Source organism: Condylostylus longicornis, unplaced genomic scaffold (genome assembly GCF_029603195.1).
Source record: "Condylostylus longicornis isolate FDR11 unplaced genomic scaffold, ASM2960319v2 ptg000048l, whole genome shotgun sequence".
NCBI lineage: Eukaryota > Metazoa > Arthropoda > Insecta > Diptera > Dolichopodidae > Condylostylus > Condylostylus longicornis.
Window position 1 is genome coordinate 11,550,100 of NW_026578017.1, and position 14,178 is coordinate 11,564,277.

The 14,178-nt window shown below is 25.0% G+C and overlaps 1 protein-coding gene across 4 annotated transcripts in view; it reads left to right on the forward strand.

The window, feature by feature from the left end:
* The window catches only part of LOC129611020 (potassium voltage-gated channel subfamily H member 8), a 179,354-nt gene extending 169,513 nt beyond the window's left edge, over window positions 1–9,841 (forward strand). For all 4 annotated transcript variants that reach the window (XM_055523923.1, XM_055523926.1, XM_055523925.1 and 1 more), the window contains 3 exons: window positions 4,044–4,197; window positions 4,495–4,619; window positions 5,067–9,841. In XM_055523923.1, coding sequence (XP_055379898.1) covers window positions 4,044–4,197; window positions 4,495–4,619; window positions 5,067–6,899 — 2,112 coding nt within the window. In that variant the 3' untranslated portion in view covers window positions 6,900–9,841. The remainder of the gene's footprint in view (window positions 1–4,043; window positions 4,198–4,494; window positions 4,620–5,066) is intronic.
* The last annotated feature ends 4,337 nt before the right edge of the window (window positions 9,842–14,178 follow it).

Consider the following 14,178-nt stretch of genomic DNA (forward strand, 5'->3'; position numbering starts at 1 on the left):
GAATATGAAATTTAGTATGACTAACATAAATTTGTTTATCTATGAAAAAATGTCTTTTATTATAAAAAAAATTTGAAATTGCTATCACACTTAATTTACAATTAAGAAAAAAAATATTGCATACTTTCAGGGGAAATGTTTTTTAAAGATTTTACAAAATATAATTAACAGTTGAGACTAGAGAAAGTTTAAAACAAATAGAATTTTGAAAATTATTTTCTTAACTCAAAACAGAAAATTAGAAATTGTAGGACTCAGCTTTATTAAATTGTAACAGGCTGAGATGAAAATTCATTAAATGTTCAAAGTTTAAATTTTTCAAATTGAAATTCTTTTGAAATAGGTAAATGCGGCCAATTGCATTGTGTTTAAATCTCAATTCAAAGTATATTTTTAATTTATTGTAAAATCTCTTGATTAATGTACTAGGAAGAGTTAATATTTAACGCACATTAAACAGAATTTAATATCTATGTCTAAAATAAGTGCTTGAAACAGTTTAATTCCATTTAATTGATTTTCTTTCTGACCCATCGTATTAAATGGAGACAAGCGTAGAATTTTTTGCACATTACAAGTTGAAAAGGATTTGTAAGACTTTTAATTTTACATTTAAATATTGCGTAACGTAAAAAATCATTAACACCAATGATACATTACAAGAAAGAAAATTTCATGTGGTTTAAAATGAGTTCAACCGACTTAATCTGCTTACCATATTTTCCGAGCTGTTATGAAAAATGTAACAATATTCGTCTGTTTTAAAAAATTTTTGATCCAATATTAAATTTGAAATCCCATAATTTGACATAAGCAAAGCGATAAAAGAGAATGTTCTATTATATGTATCAATAAGTGTACCTTTTCTAGTTCTCGTACCAGATTTATCTAATAATGCTCAAAAAGCACAAAATTATTCGATACAAAATTAGTTAAGACCCTTTATATTCGAAAAAATAAATCCGTAATTTTCTTAAATTAGTTAAAAATTATTTCACAAGATAGTATACAATCTGTTCTATCGCATAATGCAACTGCTCTTCAAACATTTTACGAATTCTATACGATTAAAGCAGTAGCAACAGTGAATATAATTAAATCAACATATTTCCACAGTATTCATAGATCGTTTATCATATTCAAAAATTTTATACCTATACTAAAACCGTATACCAATAAATAATTTTTATTATATTTGCAGGTAATGTGCAAACATAAAAAAAAAGTACTAAAAACTGTTTTAAGGTTTCAATCACCTTTTACGATTGGCCTATATTCAAAAGAAAATTTGTTATAAAAAGCAAAAGAAGAAAAGAACCATAAATACATATATCAGATTAAATAAGAAAGAAATAAATTTTTAATGTTTTATTATAAAAGCAAAATGATACTGAAAAATAAATTCAATTTAAAACCAGATAAAGTTCAGTTGGACTTATTAATTTGACAAAGGATAATATTTTAACTTTTTCTTTTTTTTTTCTTTTTTCTGTTTTTTTTTTGCAAAACAATTTCATCAGCTTTTCTGGAATATATCCCGTATCGTTTGATCTCAGAATTAAAGGATATTATTATATAACATATTAAAGCTTTTGAATTAAAATATATATGTACACACGTAGCTACATAAATTATATCGGTTACTCAATGATTATTATTAAATTTGACTTTATTTTTTTATGTATAATTTCAATAAATTTAAATTTATAAGTAAAAAATATCAAAACGTTTGATTATTTTTTATGAAATTGAATAAATTCTTTATTCAAAATTCAATATAAAAATATTTATTAAATTTCCCTATAATATTTTTAATATTTTTTTTCATATTCTTTGATTCTTTACAATGTTAAATGCTATTATAAAAACGCTTCTCGAAATACTAAACTATTTAAGTTGAAACACAATATTAAAAGGATATTGTGGTCGTTTTTGAGTATTTAATTTTAAAAAAATTTTAATGGCTCAAATTGCTATTTGAATTCTTCAATATTTATTTCACCCATTTAAAATAAAAAAGTCTCCATGGTTATGAGTTAAATATTTGCTTGGTTTGCTCTTCATCAATACGATTAAATTGTTTCACTGATATAAAAATTGAAGAATTTAAAAATTATATTAAAAAATTTCATTCAAAAACAAAATAAATTTAATCCTTTCCAGTATTATTGAATTTTGTTACTATCGAATTATACACTGAAAAAATTTTTATCTAAATTAGATATTTTCATTACACAAATAGATGCAAGCTATGTACGAAATCACAATGGCCATAGATAATATTTTCTCACAAATTTATTTCCTACCTCTTTATAAGATTAAATTATTACTTATTTGGAATAACAAAATTTCTAAATGGGCTGCACTAATTTTCTATATGTTTTGTAGCCAATTTTAAAATTTTCGAAAAATTGGGAATTAATATTTATAGTGATATTACAAATAAATTTTTTCTCATTTAGAAATGTTTTTATTTGAGTAACGATAAATTTGTGTCCATCACAATATTTTTTATTAACAAAACAGGGCTATTGCCAAAAGAACTATTATTATATCTTTATTACAACATTCTACAAACTTTAACTTCGAATTTACTGTATATCCCTTTTAGTTTTATTTTATCCGTATAATTGATATAATTTTAACGAATTTTACTATAAAAAGTGTTGAAATATGCTTATGTTATGGAAAGACAAAAATTATTTCTGCTTTGAGCAACAATATTACGAGTTATCAAATATTTTATTTGCAAAGCAGAAATATGATCTTTGAAATGGTTTATGACCTCTTTAGATATTCACTTTTTTTCCAGTGTACATTGTTACTTGTTAGTACCTTTAGTAATTCGAAATTAATCAAAATTCAAAGCAAATACACATTTAAATTTTAATATTCAAAGTAAAATAAAAATTATAATATTAAATTAAATTTACTTTTGATTACAGTTAGTTTTAATTCAAAGTAATTGGTCACTAAAATAAAAGAAAAAAAGTACAGAATTTCTGAAAATCTGTTGAAAATTGTTTATTTGAAAAATAGAAAAATAAGTGAATAAATAAATCCTTTTTTTGTGTTTTTTAAAGTTAATTTTTAAAGTCTTAAAAAACTCTTGTCTAGACTATTCAATTACATTTTTTGTTTTCTTTTACCTTTTAATAAAATTTATTTAAACATTTTGTTTTAAATAAGAGTAAGTACAATGTAAAGGTTATCAAACACAATCCGAGTACGTTCAAATACAATAACACTATTTTTAAGAGGATTTTAACTGAAATCTTTTACATTAAAATTATGATGTCTTTTTAATAAAATTAATGAAATTTTAATAATTAAAAAGAATCTACTTGTAGCGGTACAAGTAAACCTAAGCTGACCAAACCTTGTAAATCATAGGTTGCAATCAAATTCAATAAAATATCAGGTAGTCTGGGAGTGGGGTACGAGTATTTGCAAAAACTCAAATATTTTTCTAAATTTCACGGAAATTGTAAAAATGTCTTTAAAACTTGTCTTTGAAAATTTATAATAAAAACAAAGATTTTTGTAAAAATTTCAGCTAAAAAGCAAATAAATTGGGAACGGAACAATAATTTTAAGTGCCTAAAATATATGGTTTAAGAAAATGACTTAGCCAGAAATCTTTTAATATAACTAATATTTACAAAATGTTGTTCCATTCTTCCAAACCGAAAAAGCAATACATAAAAATTACTTTACACTAAAAATTTCCTTTCAATTTGATTCAAATTTTTCAATATTTTGAACGACCGCATATTATTAATGAACTTCAGTAAAAAAATGCTAAAATATTAAAAATTCGAAATATCATATCGTAAAATATACTACCAACAATTCTGAACCAATCATTGTCAACCACATTTTTAACCTTATTCAATTTAATATATTTCCATCCACACCTTTTTCAAATATTCAATTTATTCCAAATTAACTACATGCATAATATTTGTAACTCGTAAATGTCCTTTATACTTTTCAATATAAAATAAAATTTTAATATTTATTTTATTTTTTCCATTTTCCAGGGTTGCCTAAAGCTGTTATCATTACATATTAAAACAAATTTTTGTGCTCCTGGTGAATATTTAATTCATAAAGGTGACGCATTAAATTACATTTATTACCTGTGTAATGGTTCAATGGAGGTGGTAAAAGACGATATGGTTGTAGCAATATTAGGTGAGAATAATTTTTTAAATAAAATGACAATTTTTATGAACCGTGATACTCTTATTATAATACTTCTCGAATGATTATACAATTCAACGTAAGTCCATACAAAACTATACAAAAATTTGTATATTTTTGATAGATCTTGTTTCCTTAGAATTGAAGTGATTATTTATTTGACTCCACTCAAAATTAGTTTTGACCAAAGTTAACTTTAGTTTAAATGCAACACAAATTTAATTATATTCGAAAAATTTGAAGTAAAAATAACTAAAGTCTAAATCACATTCTTGTTTTTATTTCCAGGTAAAGGTGATCTAGTTGGCTGTGATATAAATGTACATTTAGTGATAACGTCAAATGGTCAAGTAACAACTACAACTAATAGTGCTGGCCAAGAGATTGTAATGCGTAGCAGTAGTGATGTTAAGGTAAAAGTAAAATTTTAAAATTCAGAACCTTTTTCTACATAATATGAAATGGAGTAATATGTTCAAAGTGTGAGCATTTATCTACTCACACAAAATCTGAAATTATTATTTCAAATGATACAAAATTCAAAATTTCAAAACCTTCAAAATTTTTACAACAAAATTGAAAAATGACAATAACATTTCATACACAATGTATGTACATGGGTTGAAAGCCTTTTACAAAAATAAAATAATCTCAAATTGTCAACAATTCAATCCGTAAATTTCCATGAAAAGTCTGAAAATTATTATTATTAATGGAATAAATTTCCACTTAATTTTCATACTCAAATAAAAATATTTTCATGATTTTTTCTCACTTTATCTTTTTTCATATATGTATTTTTTTTTTTATTCGTATGTCTTATACACAAACGATCAATCATTCATCTGTAACTTTTAAAGGCACTGACGTATTGTGATTTAAAATGTATGCATATGGCTGGATTTCTTGAAGTTTTAAGGCTCTATCCAGAATATCAAACGCAATTTGCTAATGATATACAACATGATTTAACATTTAATTTACGTGAAGGATATGAATGTCAGGATTCTGATATAGGTCCTTCTTTACCATTGCCGTCGATTAGTGAAGATGATGAAAATCAACCTGATAATGATGGAGAAGGAACAGGGGGAACTGCAAATGCTTCACCGCATCATAATATAGGTGGTAGTCCAGCGCTTTCACGACATGGTGGTTCACCATTATTATCTGTTAGTCCACGGCATGGACGTGGTCATTTACAAAGGGGTCGGTCATTAGCTGCACTAAGAGAACGTGTTGAAAGACAACGATCTGTTACTGTTTCATCATCCAATGAAGCAGAATCAAATTCGTTAGAGGGTCTTAACCTAGAATCCGGCGGTACTGGAACAACTGCACACGCAGGAACTAATAAACATTCAATGGAGCGATTAGACTCTCAAGTAAGCACTTTACATCAAGATGTCGCCGTTTTAAGTATAGAAGTACGAAATGCCATACAAGCTTTACAAGAAATGACATATCAGTCACATTTAGCATCACAAATTGATTTAGGCATTAATCGATACCCTGCTCGTTCAATTCCAAATATTTCAAATGATTTTCAACATTCAATGGATGAAAATTATATACAGCAGGCTCAATTAATGGCTAGAAGCTCATCTCATCCGCCAGAAATTTGGGGTAGAGAATTACAAGAAGCTGCTCAAGCAGCTGCTGCAGCTGGTCATCCCCAAATGTTAGAAATAATGAACAACTCTACACCCGAGTATCAGCAGCCACAACAACAACATCAACAACAACCGCAAAACTTAATACAACAACCTGCACCAGCTATTACTAAATCAACTCAAACCGATTTAGTCAAAATTGACTTTCAAACTTTTGAAAAGTTTGTTCTTGCCAATCCAAGATTAGTTTTAGGCCTTTTAGGTATTGAACCAGCCATAAAGACTGAAATAGAGCTATTACAGCAAAGTCAAATACATCAAGTATCACCATTAAACACTATTGAAGAAGTTAATTCACCTGATGCATCAGAATATTTATTTGATGAACAGTTGTCAGCATTAAGTGAAGAACAATCTCCATTACCTCAAAAGGGTAAACTGTCCTCTGAACAATCTTGGACATCAAGGAGTTTAAATAGTAACGATGCTGAAAATTGTCGTTCAACTGATGCTCTAATTGAAATAGGACCAGATTCAAGTGAAAATCTTTTAGAGGAAGATACGCTTAATGAAATTAGAATAATTAGAGATAATAATGTAGTTGTACCTAATAGCAGTAGTTTCTCAAGACAAAAATCTATTTCAAGTAGTAAACATTCGAGCAGCAATAATAGCATATCATCAAATGATTCAGCATCAAATGTAAAATATTTTGATACAGAAAATTCTCGTCAATCAAATGGTCCAATTTCAAGACGTTCTTCTTGGAAAAATAATAATAAAAAGGATTATGAACGTCTAACAGAAACATATGATGATTCACCCGAAAAAATTGCCATCCATAGTATTAAAGTACAACATCAACAGTATAAAGATGATTCCATTGGAAAAAAGCGAAACTCAAGAACTAATTGTTCTGATTCTGGTATAAATGGTAGCAGTAGTATTGGTACAACAAAACGTTCAAATTCAAATCAGAATCGTGCACCTGCAAATTATCGCTTTTCGGCTGGTGATGCCGATAAATTAGAAAAGGGTATGAAAACTTTACCATCAACGAGATCATTAAAAGAAAGCTGAATGCTATAAGAATTTAAATAAGTAAAAGGGAAAAAGATCTAAGAAAAAAAAATGCTTTGTATTATAAAATTAAAATATGTAAATTTTTTTTTTAGGACTTCTTAATAAAATACACACAAAATTTTCACTCACAAATTATACATACCTCATGCATTTTAATTTGTGTGTACTTTATACAAAACTACATTTATTACATACATCTAAAGAGATACCAATACTATATAGAGCACAAGTCTATCTACGAGGTGTACGACTGAAAATTAGAATTTTCGTAGATTTCATTTTTGAAATTATTTAAACATTAGTGTTATATAACATGTATGTATTTATAATAAATTTTGTGAATTTAAAAAAAAAAAATGAAAAAAGATAGTGCGCACTTTTCGTAAAGGTTACCCGGGAAAAAAAGTAAGTGCGACTTGTGAAAATGAAACACTTCCTACTTTAAAGAATATAGTATTCACAATCTAAAATCAGCATCTTTCAAATATATTGCTTCGCACAAAAATATTATAATTCAGCAATATTGTAGAAGCCATTATTAAAATCAATGTACAAACGCTTACACCTAAACCTGTTATTAGAACAGAAAACAAAACTTAAAATTTAATTAAATAATTTAAAAAAATTAATAAAATAATTCAATAAAATTGCCATAAGTAAACATTTTTTATACAGAATACACAAACGTACCAATGTTTTAATATACATACAACGTAATGTTTCACTCGACTTAAAGTGAAACACACTGTAACAGATTTTAAATTTAAAAAATATTCAATTACTTTCAATAAATTTGAGAAATAATGTATTCAAATCAGTACAACAGACATTATTTTAAAACTATTTCTATTATTTTTAAAGTCTCATTTTTTTCATATATAGAATAACCTGGAAAGAAATTATTTAAATCTCAAATGAAAATTTAAGGTCCAAATCTCCCACCTAAATTTTTATATAAATCTCATACAAAAATATGTACATAACAAAGTAAAAATTCTAAGAACTACAATACAAAAAAACAAATATTATTCTTATACTTATTATTCACCTTTATCTCACCGACCAGCGACCCACCTAACATATTACATAGAGAAAAGAAAATGATAAATAAATAAAATAATTTAGAAAAATAAAATATCAATTCAGTTGCTTAGTAGAGGATTTTTAGAAAACATTTAAAATAAAAGACAAACTTTTAAAAAGTAAATTTAAAAAAAAAGAAAATAAATTAATGAAATTTAATAGTAATGTTAAAAGACTAGAAAAAGGTCTCGGCCAATTTTACAATAGTACTGCGAAAATCAAATTATTTCGATTTCATTTGAATGTTTCTATAACAAAAAGTAACTACTTCTTGTGTTATAAATTTTTTTTTATTGAGAAATTGTTTTTTCCAAAGCAAATCTGAAACTAATTTTTAATTTAATTCGAAAATAGTACAATGAAACTCTGTAGCTCAGTTAACTGACTAAAAAGTTATTTGACTTTGTGCAATGTTTATATAAAGCTAACTCTTAGTCATGAAGATTAATGAGACAAAAATACTCTCAGGGGCCTTATTTTTTGTAAAACGATTTTCGTATTCAGAAAAATGATAATGTAGTATCGTTTCACAAAAATCGAATTACATAGTAAGACCCCAGTAACTAAAACATGGTTTTAAAATAATTGCATTAAAATATTTTAAATTTTTTTCTTAAAATGTAATTTAAATATAAAAAACTTTCATTCAATTTCAATATTGCTAAACTAAATTGTTATAGAGAAGTAATGTAGAAGTGATATGTAAATTGAAACAATTAATATGAAGAAACTTTTACATTCTTAAGCCTCATTTTCATTAACTTCACCTTTATTCATATTTTAATCAACCAAATTTTTTATGATTCCTGTGTACGTATCGTTTTTAAAGTATAAAACTGAAATTGTAATCGAGTAAATCTTTATAAGGAAAACATTGTTTTTCTAGAACAAAATTTTTTTATGTTTCCACTTCGACTCCCGGGTTCATATCATTACCATAAAATATCATTTTTTGATTCCATATTTCTATAGTATTGTAAGCTCCATAAAATTTCTATGATTAAAAAAATTTAACAATGATCATTATCTTACCAAAATGTAGCAGATCCATAGGTAAGCTTAAATAAGTTTTTTGATTTATTTTACTGTATTGCTCATCCTAAATGCATGCAACCGTATAGTGGTTATAAGGCATGTTATTTCTTAAAGAAAATAAGGGAAAAGTGTTTCTGTTTCTTTTATTGTACTTTATTCGACTAAATACAATTAATTTTAAAAATATAAAAAACAAATATAATTTTGTATAAAAGAAAATATCAAAAAATAATTATTAATAAAAAATGTTTTCTGTAAAACAAAAAAAAAATTTTTAAATTTTAAAGAATTTCAAATAAATTACAAAGAAAAAGTAAATTTCTCATGTTTCGATGTTTCAAAGAAGGCCTAAATCGTATGCTATGTTAAAAATACAAAAAAAAAATAATAAATATATTCTAAAATTTTATTTTAGTTGCTTAACATATTAAATTATGAGAAGTTTTTTTGAAAAATTAGAGAAAAATGCCGAATAATTATTCTATTTAAATTTGGGAAATGCCTGTGAAATAATCAAATTTCTCACTGCTCTTCCTTGAAATCACTTGGAATATTTTCGTTACTGCTTTTTCTTGAAATTTAAATTTGAAAAGAACATTTGCTTTTCAACATTACAATCAAATTGAATTTTAAATAAACCTATTAATTTTGTTGCAATATGATTGAAATAAATTTACAAGAATAGGCACAATCTGCATGCCAGTTCATATCTTATTACTGCACACTTTATCTTTAATAAATTTAATCTCAGATATTTTCATTTAAAAATTCAAAAAATTAATTTTTCTATAAAACTTCTTATAATTTATAAATTTATTGTAGAGAAAATTAAATTAATTTTTAAAATTTGAAGTGACTTTATAATTTATTAACTTATAAAATTAAAAATTATAAATTTATATGTAATAAAATTGTTATATACATGTAATACATAGACATATTATAAAGTCATCTGCATATACATTTGCATGTAGATAATAAATAATTTCTATAAAAATTATTACAATATTATTATATACAAAATTTTAAATGTGATTTATTAATTCTTAAGTCAAACGTAAGAAAATATAAAAAATAACAAAAAAATTAAATTAAAAATCATGTATCATATATAATAATATTTTAAATCATGTTAAATAAATTTAAAATTGTAATAAAATAGAGTAAAAATATTGTATATGAGAGAATGAAAATTAATTTAAATTATTAAAAATAATAAAATCAGAAAAATGTCAATACACTATAATAGCTACTATACTTAACTTTAAGATAAATTCAAAATAAAAATAAATTAAGAATTAAAAAAAATAAATTGAACGAATTAAAAATTTCAGTATTAAAATTTATTGAAAATTTAAAAATTAGATAAATGTTATTTTAAAAAAATAAATATATTAAATATAAAATTGTAAATTTAAAAATAAATAAATTATTAAAAAAAATGATTAAATATTAAACTATCTAAAATTATAAAATTTTGCCAACAAGCGAAAATAATAAGGTATGAATTTAAACATGTATGAGCTACATACAGATGAACAATTGTATATTTGATGTACAAAATGCCGCCAATTCTAAAATAATTAATAACAATAATTCAAATATATAAAATTGCATTCTTGGAATTTTATTCATTTAGTTCTTATTATTTTACATCGAACATAAGTGAGCCTGTAAAAATAAGTCTTTCCGATAGCCCACCAGACGCTATAAATTTTATTTATTTTATGTTTAATATGCTTTTTAATCAATTATTCAATTTCATATGAATAGTAATATATTTTTCAATTAACAATATAGCTTAGAGATTTCACCCTTAAATGGTGTAATATGTGTTCATTTCCACAACACAATATGCATAGATATTAGTTTTTAACCTCGAAATTGTGGGAACAGCAGAATGTACTTGAATATTTAAATTAATGATCTTATATATTAATAATACCTTCTGTATTTTTTAGAATTTGTTTAATAATACCTAAGTCATAAATTTTATTCAAGATTATTCAATTTAAATAATTTAAAATTTCTCTTTCAATATTTATTTTCAATCGCAAAAATAAAAATGTCTACATGCTTAAATTTTACAGGAAATTTTTTGTTATCATTTCTTTTATACGTTTAAAAATTTCTGTAAGCATCCAAAAATTTTAATATTTTTACATTTTTAAAAAATATTCAATAAAATTTTATTGTTGTCGTTATTTTTACAAGAAAAAAATTTCAAGATAGAAAATTAATTGTATACCACAAGTTCCGTAATATACAGTTAAATATTTTCTAAATTCAATTCACAAATTTTATGTCAAGGCTGATAATGAAAATTTTAAAAGATCGCAATATTGCAATAATGAAACTCAAAAATACACTTTAAAATGCCAAATTTTCAAATTTTAGATAGAAAGTACATTAAAAATTAAAATAACTTGTTTAATATCAGAAATAAATCTAAAGTAATGAATAGAAAAAATTAAAAATATTATACATTATACACACACAAATAAATTATAGTAGATAATAAAGTTTTAAAAACATGTTGAAATAACTTCAAAATTTTAGTACTATAAGACTTTAAAAAGAAAATCAGTAAGTAAAAATAGGAATTAATTAAATGTTCTGTGAGTTTTAAGGAATTAAATTCAAATAAAATTTATTTTCAATAGAAACGAAAAATTTTTTGTGCATTTTTTAATTAATATTGGAATATTTTATTTTAAATAGGCTGCAATCTCACTTCATTTCCATAATTAAGAATTAAATACTTCAAATATGGGATGACGACATTTAAGGGTTCTTATTGTATAAATAAAATTTCCAGCTTTTCATAAAACGTAATTAAAGGTATTTAAATGCAAGCAGATAATTCTTTTAGGACATTCAAGTGTGTCTATGCAATTCATTAACATCACTTCAATGCAATATTCTTAAATTCTTGGAATACTGCTCTATATGGTGAAGTTTGTATACAAACATAGAATAACAAAAATAAATAAATATTTTAAACGAGCTATTTAAATAAAACAAATAATTTGGAATATGAAAAGTAAGCCTCTCAATAAAAACAATTATAACAACTTGATACTCACTAATTCATCACGAAAAATCACTAATTTTGAAAAGGCGAGGAATAAAAACTATACCATTTTATTATTCATATACCTGGCACTTGAAATCGCTTTCATAATAAAAATTTCAATAAATTCTGCTACCCTCTTTGACTGTTACCACATTTTAAAGATTCCTTAGGACAGAACCAAAGTGTTTTTATTTCAAAATACCTTATGCACACCATAATTCCTTTAAAACAATTTTATTTTAATAAATTTTTAAATTATCTCAATTTTAAATCCTATATATAACATTGCACATTGAAAAACATTTAACTGAATCCCGCAGGTTGCAAGATTTTCGATAAAAATTTTTATTTTGGAAAACAAAAAAAAAAAACAGCAAAAAAGGAAAATGAATTTGTAAACAAAAAATAAATTTTGTAGCAATTTAAATTCTCGCTATAAAAGTTTTCCGAACGTTCAAAATTTTAAAAAGAAAAAGGAGTACAAAACTTGATAGATGTTTTACGTAATTGTATCAGTGACAATTTCATAGAAATTTTTTGAATTTCCGAAATTGCATAAATTTTAATTCATTAAGTTCAAAACCGATTCTTATATCAATTTAAACCCAGTTAACAGTAAATGGGGAACATACAAAATTTCATCTAAATTAGCAGTCATGTTGACTTAAAAATTACGATTCCTATAGGTATTTTATTACCGACCGTATTGTGTAAACAATAGGTAGGTTATGTGATGGCAACAAATTTTGCATATCGAGTTTTCGGTGGGAACGTACTTCTCCATAGTAGGGAAGTGTAAATAAACTATTTTTAGCAACCTGTCGGTCTGTCGGTCTGTCGGTCTGTCCGTCTGTCGGTCTGTCGGTCTGTCGGTCTGTCGGTCTGTGTGTGCACGCGTGTATCTCAAGTTCGGCTGAACCGATTTTGATGAAATTTTATATGTAAGTTTGTTTCCACCATGGCACGGATCGATCAACTTTTGGTATATATCAGGCCTCGGGAACTGCACTTTTTAGCGGGCCTGTTTTACATTTTTGAACATTTTGAAGAAAATATTCAATCGATTTACTTGAAATTTCATATATAAGCTCAGCTCGACCGTCCGCAAAAATTCGTATGTTTTGGAAGAAATCAGGCTTCGGCAACTAGACGTTTACTACGGGCCAAATATACATTTTTGTGTATATAAAAAGAAATAATCAACCGATTTCATTGAAATTTAATATATGAATTCCCCGTATTAAAACAATGAACATGTAAATTTTTTTGGAAAGATCAGGCATCGGCAACTAGGCGTTTACTACGGACCAAACATACACTTTTGTGTATATAAAGAGAAATAATCAACCGATTTCATTGAAATTTAATATATGAACTCCTCGTATTAAAACAATGAACATATAAATTCTTTGGAAAGATCAGGATTGAATTGATTGAGAACTGATTTACGGGCCGATTTTACATTTTTCACCATATCCACAGAACAAATTGATGGAATTTCTTGAAATTTGATATTTGAGTTCTGGTTGTTACCGAAACTAACTGGCGAGCATTTCAGGGAATTCGAGTAGCACAAAGCGAAACTCTACTAAGAGACAAATTTACATTTTTCTAAGTATGTTAACTATAAGCTTACTAATGTCATAAAAATTGGAAAGAAGTATTTAACAGACATTTTTATAATATTCTGTAACACTTTCATTTAACTAGACAATACACAATGCGGTCGGTTATGTGCTGACCACATCAGATTTTTTTTATTTTTTTCTATTATAGACCTTCTTTTACAGTGATTTTATTGGAAGAACTAAATAGGTTTTTTATTCTTCAAAAGAAAAATAGAAATATTTTTACCTAAAAATCTGGAATTATTAAAAGGAAATTTATTTAAAATTAAAATCTTGGAAATAAAAAGTGGCTCTACTAAAAATTCACTAATTGATAATTCCATAAATTCCATAAATTATTAATACAATAAATATATTTTTAGTCAATTCTGCTACACCCAGTTCACGATTTCATACCTTTTAGAAAATCTATTCAACTCACTTTATAAATAACACCTCTGATACCATTTAAATT